General features: G+C 37.0%; 1 protein-coding gene across 1 annotated transcript in view; it reads right to left on the bottom strand.

Moving 5' to 3' along the window:
* The window catches only part of RAD51C (RAD51 paralog C), a 68,386-nt gene extending 54,411 nt beyond the window's left edge, over positions 1 to 13,975 (bottom strand). Inside the window, exon 1 of the mRNA XM_027870358.1 lies at positions 13,803 to 13,975. Coding sequence (XP_027726159.1) covers positions 13,803 to 13,920 — 118 coding nt within the window. The 5' untranslated portion in view covers positions 13,921 to 13,975. The remainder of the gene's footprint in view (positions 1 to 13,802) is intronic.
* Positions 13,976 to 14,344: the final 369 nt, after the last annotated feature.

Genomic DNA, 14,344 nt, shown 5'->3' on the forward strand with positions numbered 1-14,344 from the left:
AAAAATTTTTCCTCAAGGTGTCTTTCATCTCTGTAAAATGAGGCATTTTATGAGGTTATATGCACATTCGTGTACCATTCAGACCAGGAGCAACAACATGTAGTGGAAAGTACCTGGACTAGAAACAAAAGTCCTGAATTATAGTCTTGATTTTGCCATTTACTAACCTTGGCATTCACTTAACTACCTGAGCTTTGTCTTCCTCATCTATAAATAAAATGCCCTGCCTATTTCACAGGGTTGGTGTGATTAAATAAGAATGCCACATACTTTTTCAAGTGTAAAACTGATCCAAATAAATACATATGAGGCCCACTAGGATGGAGGAGATAACAGAGCACTGAGTGATTTTGGAGAACATGAATGAGGTTCTATTTAGGTTGCCTAAGTCCCGTGTAAGGTTAGTAACACTGGTCATCAGCAGAGAATACCTGTCCCAGCCCCACCTCACCTACAACACAAAATCATAAGTCAATGGTCTTTTGAGAATATTAGATTGTGTTAAGTTTCCCAGATATGCTAAGACTATTCACTTGACATTATCCAATGGCACAAAGAGAACTTGGTGGTAGCAAAGCAGGAATTCAGGTATCCAAAGGAATTTCAGGCAGTGAAACTAAGAAAATGTGAGTTTATGTGAGATATTTTTTTAACACCATTAGTAGAATTTTCAATGAATCCAGAAACCCTATTAATAGAGGTCCAACTGCCCTAGCTGATGATTTTCTTGACATTATTAAAATAGCCAAACAACCCTCAATGTCAAATCTACCGTGAAGAAATTATTCAGATGGGCATTTTAGCAATAAACAGCATAACCAGCATTGCTAAGATGCATAAAATTCTCATCTTTTGTGCTGCTGGCTTACCCCATAATGAGATATTGCAGCTCAGATCTGTCATCAGACTGGTCTGTTAAAGAAATCCAAAGATAGTGTGATCTATAGTGAGGAGAATTTTGTCACTATATTTGCTAGGGGTATAAACAACAAAACCATTCAATCCTTCAAATCTGACTCAGAAAAAAAAGATCTTAGTGGACAATTTTTTAAAAACAAAACAAAACAAATGTGGTCAATGACTCAACCACTGAGTGTATCACTCCCTGTCAGACTCTAAAGGGTATCAGCATTCCTGGCTTATCTGTGTGAAAAGCACGAATTGGTTGTTCAAACAGATAGGAATTCTTATGCTGAATCTCTTCTGAAAGGTCTCAGGAGACTAAGAAAAAGTTCCTGGTCACAGGGACTTCCCAGACTATACACATACAGATTTAGCCCTGCTATATGAGTGAACTGACCAAGTAGAAAGTAGAAATGGCTCAATTACTCAAATTTCCATTCTCACTTTGTCCAAAGATAACAATCATTTTATCCTAAATTTGACATATTACAGAAGGAAAATTATGGGCAGCTTGCACGAAAACTACTTAATTAATGTGTTGCTCTCCTAGTTCCTGTTAATGAGGTTTGCTACTGGAAAGGATATGTCCAGAAAAGATCAAGCAGATGTACCTAACCAGCTGTATGCATGTTATGCCACTGGTAAGGATTATAAGCTGTGAAAGCAGTCATTAGAAAAGAAGTCTTATTTTAGCTGATATCTTTTATGTGGAATTTTTACAGAAGTCTGAAAGGAATTGTATTGTTCAAGGTCCTTATGAAGACCATATTAACTATAAAATTTTTGACATTGTCCAGCAGCTCCCTCAACTCTTCCCCAAATGTATGTGGAAGAGAATCCATCAAAGCACCCTGAGTAAGGTTTATCCTCATGACACAACAAAGTATTAACTTCAACTTAATCTCTGGCTATGTACTCTGTGAAATATTGATTAAAAATCAATTGGAAACTAATCTAATCCTAAAGAATAAGTGAACCAAAAAACAAATCATAGAAACAATCAATAATTTCATTAAAGATATTGACAACAATGAGACAATATACAAAAATTTACAAGATGCAGCAAAACAGTCCTTAGGGGAAAATTTATTTCTCTAAACACTTGTATCAATAAACCAGAAAAAGAACAGATCAATGAATTGGGTACGCAACTAAAAAAAAACAAAACAAAACTAGAAAAAGAACAAATTAAAAATCCCAATTCAAAACCACATTGGAAATCCTGAAAATCAAAGGAGAGATTAATAAAACTGAAAGAAAACCATTTAACTAATAAATAAAACTAGGAGCTGGTTTTATTAAAAAAAAAACCAATAAAATTGATGAATCATTGGTTAATTTGATTTTTTAAAAAAGAAAAAAATTACTAGTATCAAAAATGAAAAAAGTGAATTCACCACCAATGAAAATGAAATAAAAGCAATTATTAGAGCTATTTTGCCCAATCATATGCCAATAAATCTGACAATCTAAGTAAAATGGATGAATATTTACAACAATATGAATTGTCTAGATTAACAGTAGAGGAAATAAAATATTTAAATAACCTTATCTTAGAAAAAGACAAGCCATCAATGAGCTCCCTGAGAAAAAACCCCCAGGACCAGATGGATTCATGAGTGAGTTCTACCAAACATTTACAGAACAATTAATTCAAATACTGCATAAACTATTTGGAAAAATAGGCAAAGAAGAAGTCCTACCAAATTCTTATGACACAAATATGGTGCTGATACCTCAACTAGGAAGAACAAAAACAGAGAAAGAAAACTATAGGCCAATTTCCCTAATAAATATTGATGCAAAAAAATTTAAATAAAACATTAGCAAGGAGATTACAGCAATATATCACAAAGATCAAATACTATTACCAGGTGGGATTTATATCAAGAACGCAGGGCTGGTTCAGTATAACTTATCATATCAATAACAAAAACAACAAAAATCACACAATTATCCCAAAGAGATCATAAAAATAGGAAAAGGACCCACATGTACAAAAAATATTTATAGCACCTCTTTTTGTGGTGGCAGAGAATTGGAAATTGAGGGGATGCCCATCAACTGGGGAATGGCTGAACAAGTTGTGATATATGAATGTAATTGAATACTATTGTTCCATAAGAAATGATGAGCAGGCAGACTTCAGAAAAACCTGGAAAAACTTGCATGAACTGATGCTGAGCAAAGTGAGCAGAACCAGGAAAACATTGTACACAGTAACAGCAACACTGTGCGATGACCAGCTTTGACAGAAGCAGCTCTTCTCAGCAATGCAAGGATCTAAGACAATTCCAAAAGACTCATGATGGAAAATGCTATCCACATCTAGAGAAAGAACTATGGAGTCTGAATGCAGATCGAAGCATACTATTTTTTTCCTTTTTATGTTTTTTTTTCTTTCTTGTGGTCTTTTCCTTTGGTTCTAATTCTTCTTTACAACATGACTAATGTGGAAATATGTTTAATATGACTGTACATGTATGGCCTATATCAGATTGCACCCCATCTTGGGGATGGGAGAGGGGAAGGAGGGGAGAAAGTTTAAAACTCAAAATCTTGTAAAGATGAATGCTGAAAACTAAAAAATAAATAAATATCTGGTACTGGCTAAGAAATAGAGTGGTGGATCAGTGGAACAGATTAGGTACACAATATATAGTAGTAAATAACCACAGTAATCTAGTGTTTGATAAATGTAAAGATCTAAGCTTTTGGGACAAGAACTCACTATTTGACAAAAACTGCTGGGAAAACTGGAAAGCAGTTTGGTACAAATTAAGTATATAGTCCAACACCTTACGCCATATACTGAAATAAGATCAAAATGGGTACGTGATTTAGACACAAAGGCTGATACCATAAATAAATTAGGAGAGCATGGAATATCTTATCTGTCAGATCTATAAGGGAAGAATTTATGACTAAACAAGAGATAGAGAGCATTATGAGATAAAAAATAGATAGTTTTGATTACAGGAAATTAAAAAGGTTTTGCACAAACAAAACCAATGCAGTCAAGATTGGAAGGAAAGGAGGAAACTCAGAAAAATTTTTTACAGCAAGCTTCTCTGATAAAGGCCTCATTTCTCAAATATATAGAGAACTGAGAAAAATTTATAAGAATACAAATCATTCCCTAATTGATAAACAGTCAAAAGATATGAACAGGCAGATTTCAGAAGAAGAAATCAAAGCTATGTGTAGTCACAGGAAAAAATGCTCTAAATCACTATTGGTTAGAAAAATGCAAACTAAAACAACTCTGAGGTACCACCTCACGCCTATCTTATTGGCTAATATGACAGAAAAGGAAAATGTCAAATGGTAGAGGGGATTTGGAAAAAAAACTGGGACACGAATGCGCCGTTGAGGAGATGTGAACTAATCCAACTATTCTGGAGAGCAATTTGGAATTGTGCCCAAAGGGTTATAAAACTGTGCATGCCCTTTGGTCCTGCAATACCACTACTAGGTCTGTATCCCCAAGAGATTGGAGGAAAAAAGAAAGAAAGATAAAGGAAAAGGACTTATATGTACGGAAATATTTATAGCAGCTCTTTTTGTGGTAACGAAGAACTGGAAATTGGAGGGATGTCTATCAATTGGATAATAGCTAAAGAAGTTGTGATTGTGAACAAGATATGATTATGATGGAATACCATTGTGCTATAAAAAATGATGAGCAGGATGCTTTCCAAAAAAAACCTGAAAAGACTTAGGTGAATTGATGCAAAGTAAAGTGAGAAGAATCAGTAAAACATTGTACATAGTAATAGCAACATCGTACAATGATCAACTATGATTGATTTAGCAATTCTTAACAATACAATTCTACAGGACATATGATGAAAAATGCTATCCACCTTCAAAGAAAAAACTGATGGAATCTGCAGAGCAAAGCATACTTTTTTGTTTATTTTTCTTGGTTTTTTGGTCTGTGTTTTCTTTCATAATATGGCTAATATGTAAATATGTTTTGCATGATTGCACATATATAATCTATATCAAATAACTTGCCTTCTCTTTTTTTGTTTTTGCTTTTTTGGGGGGGTTTGTTTTTCGGCATTTGGGGTTAAGTGACTTGCCCAGGGTCACACAGCTAGTAAGTGTCAAGTGTTTGGTCTGAGGCCAGATTTGAACTCAGTTCCTCCTGACTTCAAGGCCGGTGCTCTATCTACTGCGACACCAAGCTGCCCCTACTTGCCTTCTCAAGGAGGGGGAAGGAGCGGGAGGAAAGGAGAGAATTTGGAACTCAAAATTTTAAAAAGTGAATGTGAAAAGTAATATTTCCATGTAATTAGAAAAAAATGTAAAAAATTTTCAGAAAAAAAAAGCAGAAATTTTATGATATCTTCTATTAAAAAGAGACGGACCTGATCTGAAAAACAGATCAGGTAAAGATAATTTGAGAATCACTCTCTAAAAACCATGACCAAACAAAACACCCTAAATCACGGCACCATATTTCAAGAAATCATAAAAGAAAACTGTCTGCCATATTAGGGCAAAGCAAAAATAGAAAGAATCCTCAAACCCAAAACACCCAAGAATGTCAGAACCCAAATCTAGAACTACTTCCTTGTCAAAGAAAAAATACCATAAGCAGCCAGAAAGAATGAATTCAAGTACCAAGGAACTACAGTTACAATCTTAAAAACCTTCGTAGTAGCTTACTATAAAGCAGGCTTGTACAACCTATGGCCCGCCAACAGATTTCAGATGGCCCATAAAAAATGTAGAGATTCCTTTACATTTTTCACTAACCACCTGAAATCCTTTGGCCTCCACATTTTTCGTGGGCTGCCTGAAATCCTTCGGCGGGCCACAAGTTGTAAAGGCCTGCTATAAAGTAAAAAAATCTTATTATACAGCATGCAAAGAGGTGAAAAATAAAGTTTGCAACTGCAAATAACTTATCATGCAAAACTGAGTATAAACTTGAACTTTTAATAGAACAGAAAATTTTCCACCACGCTTGATAAAAACACTAGAGTTAAGGGGAAACTCTGAGGTGCAAACTGTTAAGGGTTCCCCTGAGCTTGTCTTTTCGAGCTGCCATCTTTTCCAGAAATACTGAACCCAGAACATGCAGGAGGCCATGAATGTGTCAAGGGCAAAGCCCCCTCCCTTAGCTAACATAATGTGTTGTTTGTATCCCAACCTGGACTCCCTGTGTGTCCTTGGGAGTCAAGACAGGCATCAGTCTGTGCTAGTCTGAAAAACTGCATGTGCAGCTGGGATCGATGTAGATAAGCAGATTGTCATATCTTCATAGTCTATGAAGTTTCCCAACAGAAAAGAACGCAGCTTTTGCCATTGTCTTGCTCCTCCCCTTTGGGAAGGATTTTTACCTTTTCCCACCTTTACTGTACCTTTCCCCCTTCCATCCCCCTTTATGTGGAGATTTCTGGTATCTCCTCCATCCTTTTTCCTGCTGTTATAAAAATGCAAACTTCTGTATGGACTGTGAACTCTTTGGGTTCTACATGCATATTCATTTCTTTTGTAATAAACCTAGTTTTCTTATAAGTTTTGTGAAGTTGTGATCACCTGTTGACAAAACACAGGAGGTAAAAGACATTTTATCAATTGGAAAGGGTTAAAAGATGATGAAGTGTTTACATTCTAATGAAAGGTAAGAAGGTAAGCATTTACTACCTCTAAAAGTCATAAAGGTAGTTAAGTAGGACAAATACAGGCTCTGGGTGTGGTTTTTTAAAAATTAATTTTCAAAAAAGAAAAAGGAATACACTGGGGAAAATGAGGAAGAAGGGAGTTAGAAATTCACTATTTCTCATAACTGTGGTGCTCAAGAAGAAAAATAAATGTAATAATCAGTTTCGTTACCTCTGGCAAGTAACCTTATTCTCTCTGAGTCTCAGTTTCTTTATCAGTATAATGAAAAGATTGGACTAGATGATTTCTAATATCCATCCCAGCTATAAAATTCTAAAAACCTATGAAATTTCATGAGTTATTTAGATAGTATTCCCTCTTCAGTTGTGTATATTAAAATGTGTTTTTTTTAATTTCAGGGAGACTGATTATCTTAAAAGTTAATCTCCAGGTATCTGAAACAGGCTAATAAGGAACAGAACTGGAATTTGGAAAACTATCTGGTTTAACACAAGGTTTAAACCTGTGGAGGGGCCCCCTGAACTTGTTTTCTTTAGTCTCTCATGTTCCAGAGATTAAGCCTCCCTAAACTAACTAACAGTGATCTTTTGCATCTGAACTCTATTAAACTTTCAGTATCCTTGAAGCCTAAGTCACCTATAAGTCTGGCTCTGGTCAGTCTACTCAGACTGATGAACTGTTTCCACATCTGGGATCCTTTCAGATAAGCAGAAGAACATCCTCCCCTCCACGGTCCAAAATTCCCAAAACCTCCTGCTCCTTCTCCTCCCTTACTGTTCGCCCTTCCTCCTACCATGCCACTCCATTTAGGAGAGAATTGTCCTCCACTTCTCCCACAAGACCTCCCCTTTCCCACATGCATGTGCCTTTCTTTTGTAATAAATCGAGTTACTACCCACGTCCTGTGGAGTTGTGACTTATGGTTAACAACCTCAAAAGGATAAAGTATTAAAGATTTTAGGAAAAGTCATGGGCATGGGGAATAATTGCAAGCAATATAAAATGGAGATTCAGTTTCATAGAAAATAGTTACCCTTTCTTGTATCCTGCTGGATGTCTGGAAATGCTCTTTCTTCTTTATATTAAAATTCAGAAATTTAAAAAAATTTTAAAGAGTCAAACTTAAATGACGACCAAAAAATTTCATCCTAAAGAACTGGTGGGTCAAAGAAAAAAATATCATAGAAACAATAATTTTAAAGAAATCAGCTATGAGACAATATGCTGAAACTTTGGGGATACAAACAAAGAAGTACTTAGGGGGAAATTTGTACATCTAAACACTTTTTACCAATAAAAGATAAATAATAAATCAGTGGATTGGGCAGTCAACTGAAAAAACTAGAAAAGCAACAAATCAAAACCCCCTAAACACAAAAATAGAAATTCTGAAAATCAAAGAAGAGATAAATGACACTGAAATTTAAAAATCAACTGAAATGATAAATAAAAACAGAAGTTCTATTTTTTAATGGACAATTTGGTAACCAAATTTTAAAATACGAAGAAAACCAAATTACCAATATAAAAAAAGAAAAAGATTCACAAGAAATGTAGAAATAAATGAAATTAAAGATTTACCCCAATAATATGCCAACAAAATTAGTAACTTAAATGAAACGGATGAATTATTACAAAATGATAAAAATACTCAGATAAACAGAACAGAAAATTTAATTAACACAGTCCCAGAAAAAAAAATTAAACAATTCATAAATTTCCAAAAGGAAAAAAAGAAACATGACCAGATGGACTTAAAAGTGAATTCTATCAAATATCCAAATAAAAATTAATTATGATATTACATAGTTTGCAAAAAATAAGGAAAGAAGGTATCCTATTAGCCAAACTCCTTCTGTGAGACAAATATGGACCTCATCTCTAAACCAGGAAGAGACAAAGCATTGGAGAAAAAAAAAAACCAAAACAACTATAGACCATTATCTCTAATGAATATCAAAGCAAAAATATTGAATAAAACATTAGCAAAGAGACTATGACAACATATTAAAAGATCATACCTATATATCAGGGATGCAGAGATAGATCAATATTCGGAAAACCATTAACAGGCCACATTAGACAGCTAGGTGATATAATGGATGGGGTCCCAGAGTTAGGAAAACCTAAGTGCAAATATGATCTCAAACATTTATTAACTATGTGACCCTGAACAAGTCACTTCACCTCTGTCTGCCTCAGTTTCCTCAACTACAAAATGAGGTAATAACAGCATCTAGTTCCCAGGGTTATTGTGAGGATTAAATGAGACATTTGTAAAGTGCTAATTAGCATAGTGCCTAACATACAGCAGGCACTTATTAAATATGTTATTCTTTTTCTCCATTAATAATAAAAAAACAACAAAAATCATGTTTTATTAATAGATACAGAAAAGACCTTTAGCAAAACACAATATCTCTTTTTGTTAAAAACTCTGAAAAGGACTAGAATAAATAGATCTTTCCTTTATATTGTAAACAGTATCTAAGACTAAGAGAATTTTTTACAATGGATAACTGCTAGAAGCCTTTCCAATAAGATCGGGGAAAAGCAAAGATGTCCATTGTCACCACTCTAATCTGATATACTTCAAGAAAAATTATCGATAGTAATAAAACTGGAAAAAGAAATTGAACCAATAAACATAGGCAAAGAGGAAACAAAATTACTGTTTTTGGAAGATGTTTTCTTTTATTTAGAGAATCCCAGAAATTCAACTAATAAAATTAATTGAAATAATAACATGAGGAAAGTAACAAGATATAAAATAAACCCACAAAACATCATTAGCCTTTCTGTAAATTACCAACAAAACCAAGTAGGAAGAAATAGATATTCCATTCAGAACACAGACTACATAAAATATTTAGGAATAATCTCACAAGATACACATAGGAATTTATATGTAGATAACTACAAACCACTCTTTACAGAAATAAATAATGGGAAAGATTAATTGTTCATAGTGGACAATTTAATAAAAATGACTACCCTAATTCAACACCATACCAACCCAACTATCAATGTCACTTCGTAGAACCAGAAAAAATTATTACAAAGTTCCTCTGAAGAAAGAAAAAGTCAAGAATCCCAAGGGAAATAATAAAAAAAGTATAGGATGGAAAGGGGCTAGTAGTATTAGATATCAAGCTGTATAACAAAGCAGTAAACCTGGTGCCAGTCAAATTCATGTTACCTAATCTCAAAGGGAATCTCAGTACAGCAAAGCAATTCTTTCTTACTCACCAAGTGACTCTTTAATACTGTCTCCCCAAAATCAGTGTTCTAAACCTTTTCCTTCAAATCCCTTATGTTACAATTGCCAACTCATCCTCTCTCAGACAAGGCAACTGACTCCTATTTTACTGAGAAAATTGAGGTCATTCTTTGTCTAGGCATCAAAACCCTTCTCTCTAAGGAACAGATGACCCATCTTGAAAAAGGGATTGCCCTTTGTGCACAGGCACAAATGCAATAGAGGCAGAGATGTGAACTCGTCCAAACATTCTGGTAAACAACTTGGGAACTTTTATATGAAAGTGACTAAAATGTCCATGCTTCTAGGGATTTGATTGCTGGGAGGTCAATGATAACTAGAATGGCCCCATTAAAAAAAAAATTAACAGCTCCTCTTTCTGCAGTAGCAAAGAACTGGGGTGGAGGGGGAGGCAGGGAGTAGATACCCATCAAATGCAGAATGACTGAACAAATCATGGTACATGAATGAAATGGAATGGTAACAAAGCAAAGTAAAACAAAACAAAACACTGAATAGGAAAAATACAAAGAAGCATGGGAAGCCTGAAATGAACTAATGCAAAATATAGTAAAACTATGACTATAAGAATGCAAGTGAGAAGAATAAAAGAAACCAAGTATCATTATGTAATTTATAATGACCAAGCTTGTCTCAAAGAGAGGAGAAAATATATCTTTCTCCTTTGTAAAGATGAAGAACTATGGGAATGAAACACGGCATATGCTGTCAGCCTTGAATGACAAGTTGGTTACTTTTGCGAACTTGCTCCCCTCCCCCTTTTATCCTTTGTTACAAAGAAGGGCGCTCTTATAGTATGTATTAGAAGAGTGGATGGAGAAGAGAGGGAAGCATATTTGAAAATAAAGGCTCTGTAAAAAAACAAAAAGTATTAAAATTTTAAAGGCCAACCCTTCTACTTGCACCTTTGATCCTATTCCCGTTCTTTTCCATAGGGTTTGAACTTTGGGATTCATTTCCCCTTTCCCTCTGTCTCTTTCCCTTGTGCTTATAAACAGGCCCAGGTCTCCCTCATCCTTAAAAGACTGCATACACTAACAAACTGTTGATTAAGCTATGAATTGGTCCAGTCCAGAAGTGGGGAACCTGTGGCCTCGAGGCAGCAAGAGGTTCCCCACTCCTGGTCCAGTCATTTTGGAAAGCAATCTGAGACTATGCCCATTACTATGACTAGGCCTATACTCCTAAACCCCCCCCAAAAACAAACAAAACAAAACAAGAGGGAAAAGATCCACATGTACAAAAATATTTATAGTAACTCTTTTCATTGTAGCCAAAAATAAGAAACTAGGGACATGTTCTATTTGGGAATGACTAGCCAAAATTGTGGTATACAAATATACTGGAATATTCTTGTGCCACAATGATGAAATGGACAATTTCAGAGGAATCTAGAAAGACCCTTATGGACTGATGTTGAGCAAAGTGAACAAAAAAAATACTAGGAAAACAATTTACATAATGTGTATAGAGGAAAATTTTAGAAAGATTTTAGAACTTTAATAAAAGCAATGATAAAACCAGGAGTCCAAAAGAACAAAACATGCCACTCCCCTCCTGCCAGAGATAAGATATACTTAAAATTCAGAAAGGATGTAACTTTTAAGGCAAAAGATAATTGCTTTTTCGGGTTTTTTGAAAATTTGCTTGATGGGGAGGGGAACAGTGGGAGGGACAGATTTATTTAAAAAATACTTGAAAAAAAAATAAGAGTAGATTACATTTGTTTCCTCTACTTCCTTACCTTCTAATCACTTCTTAAACCCTTGGTTTTGGCTTCCAATTCTGCCACTCAACTGAAAGTACTCTCTCAAAGCTTATCAACAATTTCTTAATTGTTAAATCTGATTGCCTTTTCCCAGGCTTTAATCTAGTTGGCAGCTAGGTGGCACAGACAGAGCATCAGGCTTGCAGTCAGGAAGACCTGAAATCAAATACGATCTCAGACACTAGCTGTGTGAATGACCATGGGCAAATCACTTAACCCTGATTGCCTCAGTTTTCTCATCTGTAAAATGAACTGGAGAAGGAAATCACAAATCACTTCAGTATCTCTCCTAAGAAAATCCCAAATAGGGTCACAAAGATCCAGACATGACTAAAATGACTGAACAACATCCTACTTGACTGTTCATAGACCACCACCCTTTCCTCCTGCATATTTTCTCCTCTCCTGGCTTCCAAGACACCACTATTTACCTCTATGCCCATTACCTCTCAGTATCCTTTGCTAGATCACCATTCACCTCTCATCCCTTAAGCATAAATACACGCCCCCACCCTCTCTTCCCCCTTTCTCTTATCTACTACACTTTTTCTCTTGGTGACCTCATACTCCTAGGTATTAAATTGCCATCACTATGCAATTCCAAATCTTTATATTAGCTCTAACTATCCTAACCTTCAATTCTGCACTGCCAGCTGGCCAACACTGATCAATATCCTGCTGGCATCACAAACTCACTATTTTTCTCCATCACATCCCCAACAACTTCTCTATTTCCACTAAAGGCACCACCATTCTTCTAGTCACCCAGGTTAGTAGCCTTGCCTTTATGTTCTCCCTCTTACCTCTCCCTCAACACCCCCACCCCCACCCCACAGGTGCCAGGTCTTCTCAATTCATAACATCTCTCACTTCTATTTCCCTCTTTCCACTTAAAATGGAAAAGAAGTCTCCTAGTTTAGGCCTTCATCTTCTCATCCTGGACTACTACAGTAACAATGCCTAAAGTGGCCTCCTTGCTTACACTTCCAAACTCCAATCTATTATCCTCCATAGAGCTGTCCAAATCTTCCTAAGGATACATACATAATCAAGTCGCTTCCCTGATCAAAAGTATTCAGTGACTTCCAGTTGCCTCTAAGATAAAATACAAATTCTAAAGAGATTGGACCAGCACCTGTGATTCCACTGACACAGGATAGTACCAAATGATGCTCTTTTAACCTTAGAGATCTGCCTGGAGCACAGAGAGGTTAAGCAACTTGCTTTAGGGTCACACAGACAGTTCACATCAGAGACAGGACTTGAACCCAAAATTTCCTGGCTCTCCTTGGCCAGGAAATCTATTCCCTACACCAAGGCTTCTTAACCTTTTTTTTTTTTTTTAAACCTCTTCAGCAGCAGTCTAGTGAAGCCTAACCCCTTCTGAAAATGTTTTTATATGCATAAAAAAATACACAAGATTACAAGGAAACAAATTATAATAAAACAGTCATAAAAATATTTTATTTAAAAAAACAAATTTTTTTGTTAAAAAGAAAAAAACAACAGGATCCAGTTTAAGAACATCAATGGACAACTTTACCACCTCCTCCCCGTTGTCAGTCAATTCAACAAATATTTACTAATCTCTTACAATGTGCCAGGCACTGTGCTAAACTTTGGTCATACAAAGGAAGGCAAGAACAATCCCTGCCCTAGAGCTTACAGTCTCCAGGGAGGGAGACAACATGCAAACAGCTATGAAAATCAGATACATATATGTGTATGTGCATATATGTACGTATATATACAGTTGGAGATTATTAACCATAGTCCAGGATGAGGTGATGAGGACCTAAACTAGACTTCTTTTCCACTTCAAGTGAAAAGAAGTAAATAGAAGTGAGAGATGTGATAGAGAGCTGGCAACTGATTTAACACACACACACACACACACGCGCGCGCGCGCGCGCGCGCGTTGTGTTGCTCATCTGTCCCAATTGATTAACCTCGTATGTGCCGAAGCCAGGGGTGGTTTTTGTCCCAGCTGTGTCGGCGCCAGGCCCTGAGTACGTTCCCTGATCTTATTAAGTGGGTATACTCGTGGACGCTTCCCTCAGCAAATCCGCCTGGCCAGAGAAATCCGAGAAGGGGGCGGGCGGCCCTGCGGCAGCGCTGCTAAGCCGCGAAGGAGACCGTGGGCCCTCGGGGGCGCTGGCACCTGCGGCTGCCCGGAAGGACTGGGCAACGGGGCGGCCGCTTCCCACCTACCTCTGCTCAGCTCCGAAGGCTTCAGCTCCAGGAGCTCCTCGGCCGTCTGGAAGCCTGCGCTCACCAGTTTCACTCGCACGCCAGGGGCCAGCGGGTAACTCCCCAAATCCCGCTGCATGGCAGCCCCAGGACACCCCACACCACGGTCAGGACCAGCATCCGGGATTCGGCCCCGGCGCCTAAACCAAGAGCCACGCCCCCTCGCGTGACGTCAGAAGTCGACGTCCACCAACTGGGAGCGAGGCCATGCAGCCCCGCCCTTCGAGGGCGAGAACTTCGAGGCTCCCAGCTCTGGGCAGCGTCGTAGCATCCTATTTCTTCGCTCTCGGCCACTCCGCCTTCCAATTGCTAAAGCGAGAAAAGGGCAACTAGGTGGCGCAGTGGATAGAGCTCTTGGACCTAAGTTCAAATCCAGCTTCAGACACTTGACAACTATTAGCTGTATGACCCTGGACAAGTCACTTAACCCCGAGTGCCTCACCAAAAAAGCAAAATAAATAAATAAAACGAGGAAAGGCGGGAATTAGGGAGATGTAGAGTCC

Source organism: Vombatus ursinus, unplaced genomic scaffold (assembly GCF_900497805.2).
Source record: "Vombatus ursinus unplaced genomic scaffold, bare-nosed wombat genome assembly UNPS02014797.1, whole genome shotgun sequence".
NCBI lineage: Eukaryota > Metazoa > Chordata > Mammalia > Diprotodontia > Vombatidae > Vombatus > Vombatus ursinus.